This window comes from Centruroides vittatus, unplaced genomic scaffold (genome assembly GCF_030686945.1).
Source record: "Centruroides vittatus isolate TY-2023 unplaced genomic scaffold, ASM3068694v2 contig_1048, whole genome shotgun sequence".
Lineage (NCBI taxonomy): Eukaryota > Metazoa > Arthropoda > Arachnida > Scorpiones > Buthidae > Centruroides > Centruroides vittatus.
In genome coordinates, this window is record NW_027120676.1 from 398928 (window position 1) to 414526 (window position 15599).

Genomic DNA, 15599 nt, shown 5'->3' on the forward strand with positions numbered 1-15599 from the left:
TTTGAAAAAAACACATAATTTTACTGATATCTGATACTTGTTGAATAAAAGCCTTATATTTTTTATTGTGAAATGAATTTCTTTGAATTTGGCGACCCGAAAAATTTTCTCGCAACCCCTCTGGGGGTCGTGACCCACGGTTTGCACACCACTGGTTTAGACTGAGAGTGGAACTCGGGGATTCTCCAATAGCGCACAAATTTATAAATATTAGGCTCGTATTAAAATATTTATATTGTTTTTTATTATTTATATGTGCAATTTATTTAAGTAAAAATTATTTTATATATTTTTTATTTCTATTATTTCTAAACATGAATCCATAGTAAATTTATAAAATATTTGAAAAAAACTGATCTGGCATCAATTTTTCAGTGACCCCCAATTTGAGAATCACTGCTATATATATTACTAGTTTGCATATCATTAGCATATATTATTTTAGTATCAAGTGTACTGATGCTCATGAAGTATGTTGATACTTAGCAGAATATAATCTGCAATGTCATAAAAAAATGCATACAACCTATCACAAGCCTATGAAGTTCACTTGGGACCTGCATCCAGGAAAGGTTGCTCATCACTAATCTAAAAGGTATTTTACCAACCAAATTCCATTTTATTTAGTTTGGTTTAATTTAATTTTAATCTTAAATTTGTATTTATTTATGAAAGTTAATGACTTGCATGAAAATCTGAATATTTTTTAAAGAAATTTCTATAACAAATTTATTAATTGATAGATTTTTTCTCAATTAAAAAGACACAAGTTATAAATTTTATATATTTCTGTAAAAGCAGAGATACTAACCAAACAATCATCATAATTAATTGGACTATTATTTTGCTATTATTAATAATAGCAAAATAATAACACAATTAATTACAGTGATAATTTGGTTTAGTATCAATGCATCAGTCTTCAGGATGTTTATTATATATAAAGCAGAGATGGAAATAAATTACAAAAAATGCATTTTATTTATTTTTGTATAATTTTAATCTATGGATAAATGAGTAATTCAATGTAATAATTACAATTAAATTCTTTAATTTAATAGATAATATCCATATGAAATTATAACCTACGTGTTGAAAATATGAGGGAATAGCTAATTTTTGTAAAGTCACATTTGAGAACTGTCCTCTGATTTTGAACAGTTTGAAGTGGTTGTGGAAGAACTTTACATTCCAAATCAGTTTTTCTTGTCTTCTTTCTTTTATGAAATCTCACAATTTATGTAACAAAGAAAGATAATATTCATAATTGGAGATTGTTTTTTTCTTTTTAAAATCACTCAGGACATCATCATAATTCCAGAAACTAATATCCATAAACTTGGTGATATTTTTGCTATTCTAGAATGGTTTCACTAGGACAATATCATACCATCATTTCCTTTTGTGATAAAGATAAAAGAAAACTGCAATCTTAGTATAAGATTGCAGTTTTATCTCAAATTATAATAACTCTGTTCTCAAGAATAAAGAAAGATAGTAGGCATTTATAAGTCTACAATTTTTTGAAATTGCAGCCCAATAAATGTTTAAGTATCACTTTCTCTGCTATGGGTTTTGGGCATTTTCATTTAAGTGTGCATTATAACTGCTCTAACTGTTAGCAAATAATGTTTGATCACATTTGAGTTAATGATCATGAAAAAATAGATATGGAATACTGAGTATGAAAATGTGTTTTAACGTGGTTTGTCAAGTTTGCTCATACATGAGGTCAGAAGATTTGAACCTTTGCCTGTAAATATCATATAAATGTGATTAAAAAATATAGCCATATTACAAAATAATAATAACTATTCATTTATTGTTTCATAAAATTACATTATTTTTGTTTGAATAATTCTATTTTTACTTTTCCAGTTGTTTATATATAACAGAGAGAAAGTATGGGTGATTTTTGGACTCAGGACCTTGAAACATCAAGAAATGCAAAATAATCGGGAGTTTCTATGTATGATTGTGTGTGTGTGTATGGCACGATTTTGTTCACCCTATTTGAAGCTTAATAACCCCTGTGCTTTATGTTGAAAATTTCTGAAATTTTGCAGGAAGGTTCATTTATTAGGGAGATTGATGCTATTAAATTTTAATGATTAAAGGTTGAGAAAGTGGGAAGATAAAGATGGTTGTTTGTATCTCCAGTAAGGTTAGACTTAATGATGATTTTACTTGTTATTAGCATTTACAATTTTTAATAAAATCCATCCTTATCCTAAAAATTAAGCTTTTTGTCATTTTATAATAGTTAAAAACATAAAAAAGTTATTTTAATAAAATATCATAACAGATGGAGCCACCAAATGTTGCCAGGAATGTTGCACAACTTGCTGGATTTTTTTAAATTAATAATAAGTTCAAAACTTTGTAATTGTAAAATTTGAAAAAATATTTGATGAAGAAAAATCTTTATTATTTTACTGAATTCTACAGTTAGAAGACCAGACATTAGTAGATATTTATTTGCAAAATTTAGGAAACATGTTTTCTTAAAATAAATTCACCATTAAAAATGAAGAGTTGTTATTGACAAACAACAACAAATTAATTTTTCTCATCAAAATAACCACACCACAAAAACATTAACATGCAGTGATATTTTTAATTTTCCAATATTTTCAATCATTTCTTAGGAAAAATTTTGTAAACAGACATGCATATTGATTTCTACAATATGCAATCTAATGAAAATGAGCAATTATTTATTGTGACAGCATCACAATGCCAGGCTGCAGTTTTTAATCATATTTTTAAAATTTATTTACTTTAAAATATATGCTCTCCACCTCAAATGAACAGTGGCTTACCCCTGTACATCATACTTTTCCCATTAACAACAGTGTCATGCCAGTCATATATTAACACCTTTCAGGAGAAAAGTTTTGAATTGAAATAACATGTCTTCTGGTTTGCATTGGAAGTTTGTATATAGTTAATCAGGGTACTCTTGCCCCTAAGTTTTCCATATCTGGTCTTATGTTCATCTATCTAACTCCATTCTTGAGATTAAGGAAAGACAGTAGACAGACAGATGACAATGGAAATTTATAGGTCGACAGTTTTCTCAAATTGCTGCCCAAAAATATTTTTAATGGAGTAATAATTAAAAAACTTGAAAATCATTCAGTCACTTAAGAGCTTAACTACTTTTCTTCAAAAACTCAGGAGAATGTTCCATTGCTATGAAAGCATAAATTTACAAAAAAATCAATCATTGTTACTATAATAATGATTAATCTCAAGTTTTTGCTCCCATAGCAACAGAACCTTCTTCTGAGTTCCTGAAGATGAGCAGTTAAGCTCTTAAGTGATTGAATGATTTTCGATTTTTGTAATTATTACTCCAATAAAAGCAATATCTTTTTCCTTAAATCATTGTGGAGTTTTACTTTGATATGAAATTTAAAATAGTGGATCTCTGCTTTACAATGTTAACCTGTTCCAAAGACACCTACTATATTATTAAATACAATACTACAGCATAAACCAAAAAAATACATTGTGCTTTGATAATTAATTTCAAAGACTCAGAAATTGAAGTAAGATAGTTTCCTCTCTAAAAAAAATGATTTTTACAACAAAATTATTCATTTGTTTACTTTTTTTAAATTAAGGATTAAACTTTTTTCCGTGTCTCCTAACAACAAAGAAGGGAAAAAAAACCAGCTTACAAATGGATAACATAAAACTGAAACAAAATTTTTGAAAATATTACAATTATTACAAATATATAGTGCAAAATATCTTTCACCATAAGATTTTTAAAATTTATTTTTATACTCTTTATACTTAGATGATTTTTAAGATATTCACATAAATCTCTTCTGTGTTTATAAGATCAAAGTCAAATATATCATAGAAGTGCCTCCCTATGCTATAATACAGTATCTTAATAGTTTAAAGTAGAAAATTTAAACAGAATCTAATAAAATAATTTTTTTAAATCAAAATATATTTGACGAAAATGATAAATGAAGATTACACAAAACATTGCATTTCTCTGCTATTTGAACTAATCTTCACATGAGATCTGACTGGTGCCAATTGTAAGCCTCATTATAAAATGAATATTTATCATCAATGAACCTTATTTTATTATGGACAGTATCATTAAATAACTAGATACTATGCTAAATATTTATAGTGAGGATCCACTGTTATATATTTGTAAGTTTGAAAAATCCATATTTATTTCTATCTGCAAGATATTCAAGATAAAGACCAAAATTTTAAAATAAATTTAACTCTTATCCAAATAAGGTGAGTTTGTCAGATTCTTTTCAACATATTAATTTGCATATTTCTTTTTAGATTTAAGATTATTATTTGCTGATTTATGTATTTGTTAATTTATGTTTACAAAACTTTATTTTTATAATTATAATGCAGTTTGTGTATACTAATCTAAAATATTTTCTTTTACTTATAATATATAATATATCTTCAAATGGATAACATGAGTCTAATAGACTCACTGTGTCAGATGTACATTTTTCTTGTTCAGAAATACAAAAAGAATTGCACAGACTCTGACTGTTGTTGTTTGAAAGTGCTACTTCTTTGCTGTTCGATTTACTTGCTGCAAAATTACATAAGTATGCATTTCAAATGTATTTATGTATTTTGTTTCTGATAACATCTACTTCAATTGTTAGAATGTCTTTGCAACATGGACTGTCTGATCAAGAACTGCGGGATATTATACATAACCTGTGTTAATGAACAGACTATACTTGACAATGTTGATGAAGAAAATTCTGAAGAGTTTGATCATAAACCAGAGTTATCAGATATTTTAGACAATATAATCACTTCTGAATCTGAAAAGGATAATCATGATTTAGGTACAATGGTAAATCTTCCATTCCATCTTCATAAAAGAAAATTCAGTCACATAACATTATAAGAGGGACTTTACACATAGTTGCTCTTCCACCTGGAAAAAGTTGTCAATATACTTGACAATTTTCACTTATTTATAACTTCTGGTATCTTTTTACAAATCGTTCAGTTTACTGTAAAAAACTGTACAAGTATGCAGTAACCATAATCTGAGACACTAATGGAAACAATCTGACATAATAGAAATCCAAGCGTTGTTTGGACTTCTTATTACTGCAGGATATTTGAAACTCAATAAAACCAGTTACAAAGTTTTGTGGAGTCCTGTTTTTTGGTCCTCTAATTTGCAGAGCTACTATAAGACTGTCAATTCAAGAATCTTTTTTAATTTGTCATATATGATGATAAAAGTATAAGATCAGAACATTATTAAAAAAACAAGTTTGCTCCAATACACTGTTTAGAAAATCAAATTATATGCAACCTTAATCTTTCTGCAGTGGGTTAGTCAGGTATGGTGCTATCCCTATGTAGTGGAGAATAAACGTGGGAAATTTTTTAAGTATTTTCCCACACGTTTTTTCTCATTACCATTTTGAAAAAAGATTTTGTAAATAGTTATGTCTAGTAAAGTATTTTTTTATTGTCACTACTGTTTTCACCTGGACAGTCTGGGTGAACTATTAATTTTGTCTGGGAATTTTGTAGAAATTGTGAAATTACGATGAAACAAAGTTCTTGCAAATATTTTTATAAATTTACACCATTTGAACAGCAAAAGACCTCACACTCACTGAAGCACATCTGCCATTCCGCCATGTTACTCTGTTTACGCCGACGTGTGACACACAACCTGCCTCTCGACATTTTTTTTTTTGCTTGTACATCAGTACACATCTATGGAGCTAAATTATCTGCTCTTTCTTAATTTAGGTTACACACGTTACTCCTATGCAAGTCCCTAGTCCCTAACTGTAACTGATTTAGAACCGACATGCACGTTATTCTTCGCATTGTAAAATGACATTGCACATGCGTCAGGAACTTCTGTTCAAACAAACCTGACCTGCCATCCGGGTTGCAATTTTGTAAAAGTGGCAACATTAATTGTCATATAATTCCTTTTTTATGTGAATTTTTTTGCAGTAGTTTTTGGCGATATTCGCAAAATTCTTTTGTGGATATAGCTGTCATTCACAAGTGCCACACGATTGCCCTTGACAGATATATCCTTCAGTCACTGCAGAGTGGTTAAGAAACATTACTTTAGTAATCTTTCACAGAAGGTGTCCACTCAGACAGTACAAGCTTAAAAATTTGGTGGTTTTGTGATTATAACACATTTTATTCTCTAAATGGTATTCCATATGTAAGAAAAGAAAATGACCAAGAGAACAAAGATTATCTAGTTTAGTTTCAAGACTAATAGAACCATATTATCATGCAAATTGCAATGTAACTTCTGATTATTATTTTATAGATTTTGAACCAGAAAATCATCATCATCAGACTAACAATAGTTGGTACAGTAAGGAAAAATAAAAGCTTTATATCTACTAGTTTCCTTCCTAATAAAAATAGAAAAAAAAATTACAGTTTTAGTTTCTTATATGCCTAAACCAAGAAGAGCTATAATACACCTTTTAACTATTCATTCAACACGTACAACAATTGAAGATAAGGATAAACCAGAAATAGGTTTATTATAATAAAAATAAGGGTGGCATAGATTCCTTAAACTAAGGTTTCCAAATTCCCAACATTTTGGAACATTTGAGAATTGAGAATGGAAAATCTTATTTCAGGAATTCTCAAGATTAGATTACTAGATTAGAAAGATTATTTCAGGAATTCTTGAGAATTCCTGAAATAATCTTTCAGTATATAGCAGTTTTTCAGGCTATAGCAGTTTTGGAGCATAAATGGCAATGAGCCGATTCGTTATCTTATCTTTTCTAAAATATTCCCAACATTCTTTACACTCTTTACTCATTGTGATGACAATCTATAAAAAAATATTAAAATATGTATTTGTTAAAAATAATAATTGATAAAATTAAGAAAGACCTATATTGTGCAGTGAATATTTATAGCTAAAAAGTGCCACCAAACATTATGATATGAGATTGGAAATTATTGTAACATTGAAATAAAATATTAGCAGTGCAAGTTGTTTTTAAATAGACTGACATATCCACAGCAGCTGAGAGCTAAGAACACTCACATACATCACAATCATCAGCTGCAAACAAACTGATTGAATGTGGTTGGTAGTATTGGCCGTCACTTTGTGAAAATGATTCATCATGGAGAACAGAAACAGTTTGTGTTTACACAGAAATATTTATTTTCACAACCCAGGATTTGACTGTAACGTCATATAAAGGTAAGCTACCTTATACTTCTTTAGTTAGTTTACCTGAAAATGACTTTGTAGTCAAATCCTGAGTTGTGAAAATAAATATTTCTGTGTAAACACAAACTGTTTCTGTTCTACATGATCAAATGTGTTCAATTTACAAGAGTTAAAATTAGCAGATCACGTGTTATCTGATTCTGGGGTCATGTAATATTGTAACACAGTGTAACTTTAGGTAGCAATAAATAGGAAAAATGTCTAAAAGATACATTGTGAGTAGTACGTTTATTTTCCATTGTGGGTATTACTAGGTTCTAGGAGCTGATTTTCTCGATTTCCCAACCAACTTTTCTCAGGATTTGGGAATGGGAAAATGAAAAAATTCCCAAGAACAGGTGGAAATTCCTTCCTGCCCAGAAACCCTATGTTAGACCAAGTAGAACATGAATACACAAGTAAAAGAAAGACAAATCATTAGCCATTTGCTTTTTTTTTCTGAATGTACTAGTCTGTTGTTGTGTGCTGCTTATGTAGTCTGGTCTAACTTATACTCAGATTGAAATGGTAACAAACATAAAAAGCAACAAATTTGTTTGAAGGAACTTACAAACACTTTGATTATTTCACACACTGAATGAAGAAAAAGTACTAGCAGTCTACACAGAGTAACATTCAATGTAATGAATAAATTTCTCAACGCTATTTCTATGGATGAAGGTCATTCTAGTGGAAGAACCACAAAAGAAAAATTATGCTTTTTGTGCTCTGAAGAAGTCTTGAATGCAAAAACAATGGTATGATGTTTATAACAATAGTATATGCAGTGAACATTCAGTAAAATAATAAGTCCAAGTAAAATTTGTTGGCATATGGTATTACAAAAGGATTAATAAAAACATGTTTTTTTATTAAATTAATAATGTTGCTTAAAATAAAAATACCATAAAAAAAATATTTATTAAACCAAAGAATTAATGCTGAGTCTAATGGACTCAGCATTAATTCTTATAATACAGTTCATCTGGTCAGGGGTTTATCAGTTTAGCAACAATATATACATTTAGATTTTATAATATAAAAATTTATAATGAACAATCATCTTTTTTATATGAAATAAAATCAAATATGATTAAAGTTTGATAATGATAAAATCAACAAACTGATATCAAATGTCAGTACAAATATTACTTTACTTAACAGAACAGAAAAATTAATATTAAATATAATGCAAATTAAATAAAAATTGAAAAAAATTAAAGTAGTCTGTAAACATGTATATATTTACATATATGCCTCTAAAACTTTTGAATACCTGTATTTAAAACTGAAAAAATTTGCAAATGATAAAAAGTGAATTATTGAAATTTATATCATCAAAACAAAATTTCTATTTCTAAAAAATGAGTAAATAAGAAATAAGTTCAAAATAATACATAGAAATATTTTTCACTTTAAACAGTCTATAGGGTCTACAAAAAATGTGTGAGTGAAATATATTGCATGTTGTATATAAATAATACAATACTAGTGTTACCATCCGTCCAGTTTTTAACTCACTGTCCGGGTTAACCATTAATTTTGTCTGGGATTTCGTAGAAATCCTGTCTACCTTTTTTTTTATCTTTTTTTTTCCTGCTTCTTTGCTCTGCCTGTAAGGCCAAGTTATTTCATTTCTTAATTTAAGTTACTCCTACACCACAAGTCCTAACTGGTTTAGAACTGGCATGCAATTCACATTATTCCTCGCATGGTAAAATGACATTGCGCAGGCATCAGGGACTTGTGTTCGAACAAACCTGATCTGCCATCCATGTCAGGGATTTTGAAAAGGTGACAACACTATACAATACAAAAGTAACATTAGACAAAGATTAATTAAACTAAAAGCTTGAAGCCTAAATAAGTAGGTCAAAGTACTGTCGACTGTTTGTTTATGCTAATCAGTTATATATTATCTGTGACTTAAGTCAATGAACTAAATCATCCTAAATATTAAACAATTCAAATATATTTGAGTACAGCTGCTGCCATTAGTGATATTATTTTGATTTACTACAGTGTTTTTTTTCAACCTATTCTTATTGTGGCACAAAAAACTCATAGTCTACACATGACCCTTCATGAGATACAGCCCCCCAAAATCAGCCTGTAAACCAGCGATAGGTCTTAATGGAGCATACAGTGTGACTCCAATTGCATTGCAGAACTAGTTGGTGTAATGGCATTTCACACGTTTTATGACTTTTTAGCCATCTCTAGTAAAGTGGAAAACAATCAATTTTTAACACTGTTTTGTGGAATAGTTTTGGGGTTTTTCATTTTTAAATTTTACCCCATTTTTGGGATCTTCAAAATTTCAGATAGGCTTATTCAGGGGGTTATATCTTGTGAAAATCAAACATAGACCATCAATTCCTTCGACACTTTTTACTCCTACGGGCATGATCTATGGCTCTGATAAGGCCCCATCTCATTCGGAGATGTGAATTGAACCCAAAAATCATAATAAAACTAAATTTCTGTCCTATTAAAATACTTAAAACACTTGAATCATATATTTTTATCAAATTTCTTCTATTTCATAAAAGAAAAAAGCACATTCTAAACCTAGTCACCCTTCATATGGGTGTACTATAGATTACCACCTATGGAATTTCAGGACTTTGATTATATATTTGAACTCGGGGGACCGAGACGAGTTCAACGGTACCCTATTTTTGGACCGGAGACGAAAAATAAAAAAGTTATCATACTTTTTAAGTTACCATACTTTTTTAATGCTCTCACGAAGACGGCACCATAGTTGCTAGTACTGCCATCTTGCAGTATAGTCTGCAAACCATGACGTCGGACTACGGTCATCTCCACGAGAGGTTAACACGCGATACGAGAGCGGAGAGAGCGACGTGACTTCCGATCATTGCGCGATTGCCATTTTGGTTAATGTTACTTATGGCAGCAAACATGGCGGCCATTCCCACTGTTCGTGCTCCCGATTGACCTCCCAGAGGGGAGCCGCCGGCAGGCCGCCATGTGCTAAGCGTCACTAGTTATTGATTCATGGTAGTTCTTGAACAAAGTAAAAAAAAGGGGGAAACGTCTACTAAAGGCAATTTTAACAGCAAGCGACACGACTCCCGATCGCGATAGCGAGGCCGACTTAGCGAAGAGAGCAACACAACTCACTATCATCGCGCGATCGCTGGAAAAAAATATGATAACTTTATTATTTTTCGTCTCTGGTCCAAAAGTAGGGTATCGTTGAACTTGTCTCGGTTTCCTAAGTCCAGTTATATACTCAAAGACCCAAAATTCCATAGGTGGTAATCTATAGTATCCCCCAATTCATATTTGCAAATGACCCTGGAACAAAAACAAAACACAGTTAATTAACTACCGGACCACTCTATATTTATATATTATGTAAAAATAGCATCTGACAATAAAACTAATATATTTTCATTCTGTTTGCATCATCAGATTTTATCGTACTTTCCTTTATTTTGCAATTCATTAATTTGGGTTACTTCCTTTAACATAACCTGTTTTTACACATATTTACACTGCTTTATAAAAATAAAATCACTCAAATTTTAAATGCATTCTTAACTATTCTATTCAAAAAGAATAGTTATAAATGTTCCACGGCTTTTTAAAAACCCATGAAAATGGCCTTTAGAACAGGTTGAAAATGTTTGTTAGGATTAATAAATAATTCTGCGCGAGATGAGGTATTTGTTGTGGAAATTAAAAAGCATCTAACTGGGTATTAATTAAGAATTAAACAATTAATGCTGTTAATACAGTTTTTTCACTAGATTCAGTATGTTCTTTTATACCCTAACGACCTTTATTATCTAAAAATAAACAAATATTTTGTCCTTACCACTGATCTTTGGAAAAATGTCCCATGTTTTGTCGATTCATTTCCCAAGGTTTTAATGGAGACGTCATTTTATATATTATAGTCTTTTCTCTTATTATAAACGGCCGAATAATCTACATAATACATTCAAAAATCCATATTTATGGGAAAAATTCTCCTATACTTTAAATTACGCAAAACGATATTTCACAGTCGTCACAGACGATATTTCTTAATTAACCCTCTGGTGGTTATTTAAAATTCGATTTTATAATGTCGTTAGAATATTAATTTGTATGGGAGTTTTATATTATTATTATTTCTCTTTATTAAATATTAGGTCGATATAAAATGTGGGTTATTTTATTCTACATTCTTAAATTTTTTTTTTTTAATATTTCAATGTTTTATTGTAGCGGGAGTGAGATCATCAGTGGTAAAACAAAAATAATGTCATCACAATAAAAAGCAGAATCGAAAGTCAAACAATGGAGGAAGTGGAGCAGTTTTGCTACTTTAGTAGCATGATATTAGGAGATGGAGGTGTTGAAGTTGATATAAAACGCCGACTTGGTAAAACATCAGCGATCTTTCAGACTCTCAGTCAACACGAGTAATTAGTGTAGCGACTAAGATAGGCTTCTACAACATCATTGTCATTCTAATTGTAATCTATGACTGTGAAATATGGAAAGACACAAAAAAGATTACTTAGAAATTCAACGTATTCCATCAACGCTGTTTTCGAAGGATACTTACAATTGGGGTCGCCGCTAGAAAACGCGGGGCCCTTCAAAAATATACATTATATAATTATTACAACAATTTTATTGAAATAAATAAATTTTAAATAAAGTTAGTTCTTTAATCTACGTAAACCAAAAAATACAACAATAAAACTATATAATTATTGAATTTTTTACAGTTTTGTAATATAAGACAAAAATTAAGAGAAGAAATTATTAATTAAAAAGAATTACATTGTAAAATTTATTTTTCGTGCTTTTATTTTAGCGAAATACTTAATTCTATCATTAAAATCTAACTATTCACATATTTTGTGTTCTATTGACAATAACGCTAAATTAGACACTCTCTCTTGTGACATAGTCGTGCATGGATAATTTTTTATTATTTTTAATTTAGAAAAAAAATTAGTTCAGCCAATGTGGCAGTAATATGGATGGTTAATAGAATTTGTCAACTAATAGTTAGATTCGGGAAGGAATTGTGCAGTTTAGACAGCATATTTAAACACAGTAACGGAGTCGCATTAGTTACATCATTGCAGAGTACGGCACAAAATAATTTAATTTTGTCGTATAAACCTTCACCATTTTTCAGTGTCAAATCTAAATCCATACAATGTCTCTTAAGATCATCCTCGTTCGTTGTCTTTAATACAGGAGAGTTGTAAAGAAAATGGCACTTTGCTCTTCAATTTCTTTAAGTTCATATTCTAGTCGGCCGAATGGCCGAGCGGTAAAGGTGGCAGCCTACCGCTCCGTAGCCCCGTCCCTCACCACCCGGTCGTCCCATTGTGGTCCTGGCCGAACCCATAATGGGCCTTCTAAAAGAGGCCCTCTTAGTGCCCACAGGGCGGAAAGAGTTAAAAAAAAAAAGTTCATATTCTACTAGAGAATTTCATTTGCTTTTTATCTGAAAATCTTCTGTTACTTCACTTAACTCTTCCAGTGCATTTATAATCTTATCTAAGTCAAATTTAATTAGTTTTTTAAAACTTTTTTCGCCCTGTGGGCACTAAGAGTGCCTCTTTTAGCAGGCCTGTCATGGGTTCGGTTAGGGGTTAGGCTCACAATGCGGCGGCCCGGTGGTGAGGGACGGGGACCGACATATCCGGTCGGACCACCCCTCCGTAATAATTTAAGCTGTTCTCATTTGAAAGCATTTATTTTTATGTCGTCAGAAAAAATAAAGCAATTATGGATAAAATGTACAAAAATTGCAATTTATTAAGACGTGTGTTAATGTAATATAAGGACGGATCAAGAAACAACCAGTCGAAAGCAACAGCATAGAATATTGCCCGGCTGGTTAATCCACACTTAAATGTTTTAATTAATGTATCGATTTTATATTTATATCTTGTATGTATAATGCAATAAATATAAAGTTTTAAAATTATAGGGTCCAGACGGAAAGCAGCTGAGTATGTACAAACCGTATATAAAACTGATACATAACTCGACTTCTAAATAGTAATTAAAACCTTACTGAATATAAGTAAATTCAGAAAAAAAAGGAACTGTTGAGCCTTTTTTTCAAAAATGCAGGCTTACGCTTCTGAATAAATGCCCGATTAATTTTTATATTTTAAATAAAAAATCATTTAAAAGCATCTTTTAAAATCATTACTTTAAAAATGCACATAGTTCCATAAGAATAATTGATTTTTTTTAGTATTAAAAAAACTTGGATGATGAAGAGATTTTATAATTAAACATTTAGAAGCTTTTGCAAAATATAAGTTAAAAATATCTTCAATTCTTACAAAATAATATAAATTAATTGTGTTAATTATTAACGAATCGATAAGTTTCAATTTTATTCTTATCGATTTATCGATTCATTTGCAATAATTTTTGTAACGTAATAAAACTGAATTTTTTAGATACATTTTGAGAAGTCACAATTTGAAGTTAAATTAAGAGCAGACAGGAGAAAATTATTGTTGCTGGTACACAAAAATAAATGCGTGAATTATTGTGTATATTTGTAAATATGTCATCCCTTTTTTTAAATTATATTTTTAATTATATTTGGTAAAATTTAGTCTCAAAATAGAATGTAATATCTTTGTATTGTATTCTGTAAGTTTTGATCAAAGAAGTTTGAGTTTTTCAGTGGTTTAAGTCTTTGTAATTACAGCATTAAAGCGTGGTTCTCGGATCAGTGCCAATTTGTAGAACGTGTTTGTGATAAGTAGTCACATTATGTTGTTATACAATTTAACAGAAAATATATTTAACAGAAGATTTATTAAATAATAATGTGTTGTTTGTGGACTGAAAACATATTTTAATTTCAATTATTTTATTTTAAGTTTTAAAGCTATGTTATTTAAAATAAAATTTTATAATTGAAAATAATGTAATATAGAGTACAGTCCCTACTCTGTCTATTCGCAACATACTGAGTAAACGGGTCGTAACTAAGTACTAGAGTTGATATAAATTTACACCCAAATTTTTAATATTCGTTTTATTTAATTAATTGACTTCTTGTTTATAGGTCATTTACGTTCACATTAGTAATTTTTATTGACTCACTCGATACCAACCAATGAGCGTTCTTTCATAACAGTCCGTTCAGGATTTCCCCGCGAAGAACCAATGTCTTGCAAAGTCACGTGATTGGAGTCAGAAAGTAAACAAACGTTCAGAAAAGTTTTTATCATTTTTAGCTGTAATTTCACTAGCTTTCATGTTACTTACACTACTTACTTTACTTTACTACACTAGGTTTCATGTTACTTACACTACTTACTTTACTTTACTACACTAGGTTTCATGTTACTTACACTACTAGGTTCACTTTACTTACACTAGATATCTAATCAAAAGCTTCCAGTCAAAAATTTACCGGGAAAGTCATTAGGGGAGAGAAGGGGAATGGGGCCCACCTAAGGTATTTTGCATATTTTTAAGAAAACTTTATAATAACTTTTCACAATATTGTTATGGTGCAAACAGTGCACTCTAAGAAATAAAGTGCATGTGTCAAAACTTGAGTATTCCTCTCCGTTTACAAAATTCCCAATACCCTCAAACCTTTATATTCATAACATTCTCCATTTACAACGCAGACAAAACGCAACTTGCATTTTGCAGTGAACTTCTCTTGTTACCTTGCAAAGACAAGAAATCTCAAATATCATATCTAAGCAATGGTTTTGCATAGAATATCTTTAGTTTTAAAAACACTGCCGGCAACGTTGTAACTTATACTAAACCAAGTTATAAATGTGTTAACTTACATCAGGCCAAGATCATTTCAGATGCTTAAAAAAAAAAAATGAATATCTATGGAAGCTCAGTAATAAATTTTTGCTTTTGTACATTAAAGTAAGATACAGGACCAAGCGTTGTATCTATTTTTAGAACTTAAGAATGAATTGTTGGCCTTTTTCTTCAATAAAGATACAAATGCTTTTATAAAATGCCTTAAAAATGATATTTGGTTTGTTAAAATGACACACTTAGACGATTTTTTAATTAGGCCGCCTCATTGTGGATCTGGACGAACCCATAATGGGCTTGCTAATAGAGGCCCTCTTAGTGCCCACAGGGCGGAAAGAGTTTTTAAAAAAAAATGTAGACCTGATATTGATGAAATCTACAAAAACTGACAAGCTCGTGTATAACAAGGGAAAGTATTGAAATCGTGTCAAATTTGATCCTCTGAGGTTTTCGCAAATCTCCACGTTTTGAGACCTGGACTCAAAAAAGGCAAAAAATTTCGAGTGTGTGTGTTGGCTTCTATTTCGTTTAATATCTC

At 30.2% G+C, this 15599-nt stretch overlaps 1 protein-coding gene across 1 annotated transcript in view; it reads right to left on the reverse strand.

Annotated features, from left to right (window-relative positions):
* The window catches only part of Pex13 (peroxin 13), a 33479-nt gene extending 22161 nt beyond the window's left edge, over positions 1 to 11318 (reverse strand). Inside the window, exon 1 of the mRNA XM_067264877.1 lies at positions 11103 to 11318. Coding sequence (XP_067120978.1) covers positions 11103 to 11170 — 68 coding nt within the window. The 5' untranslated portion in view covers positions 11171 to 11318. The remainder of the gene's footprint in view (positions 1 to 11102) is intronic.
* Positions 11319 to 15599: the final 4281 nt, after the last annotated feature.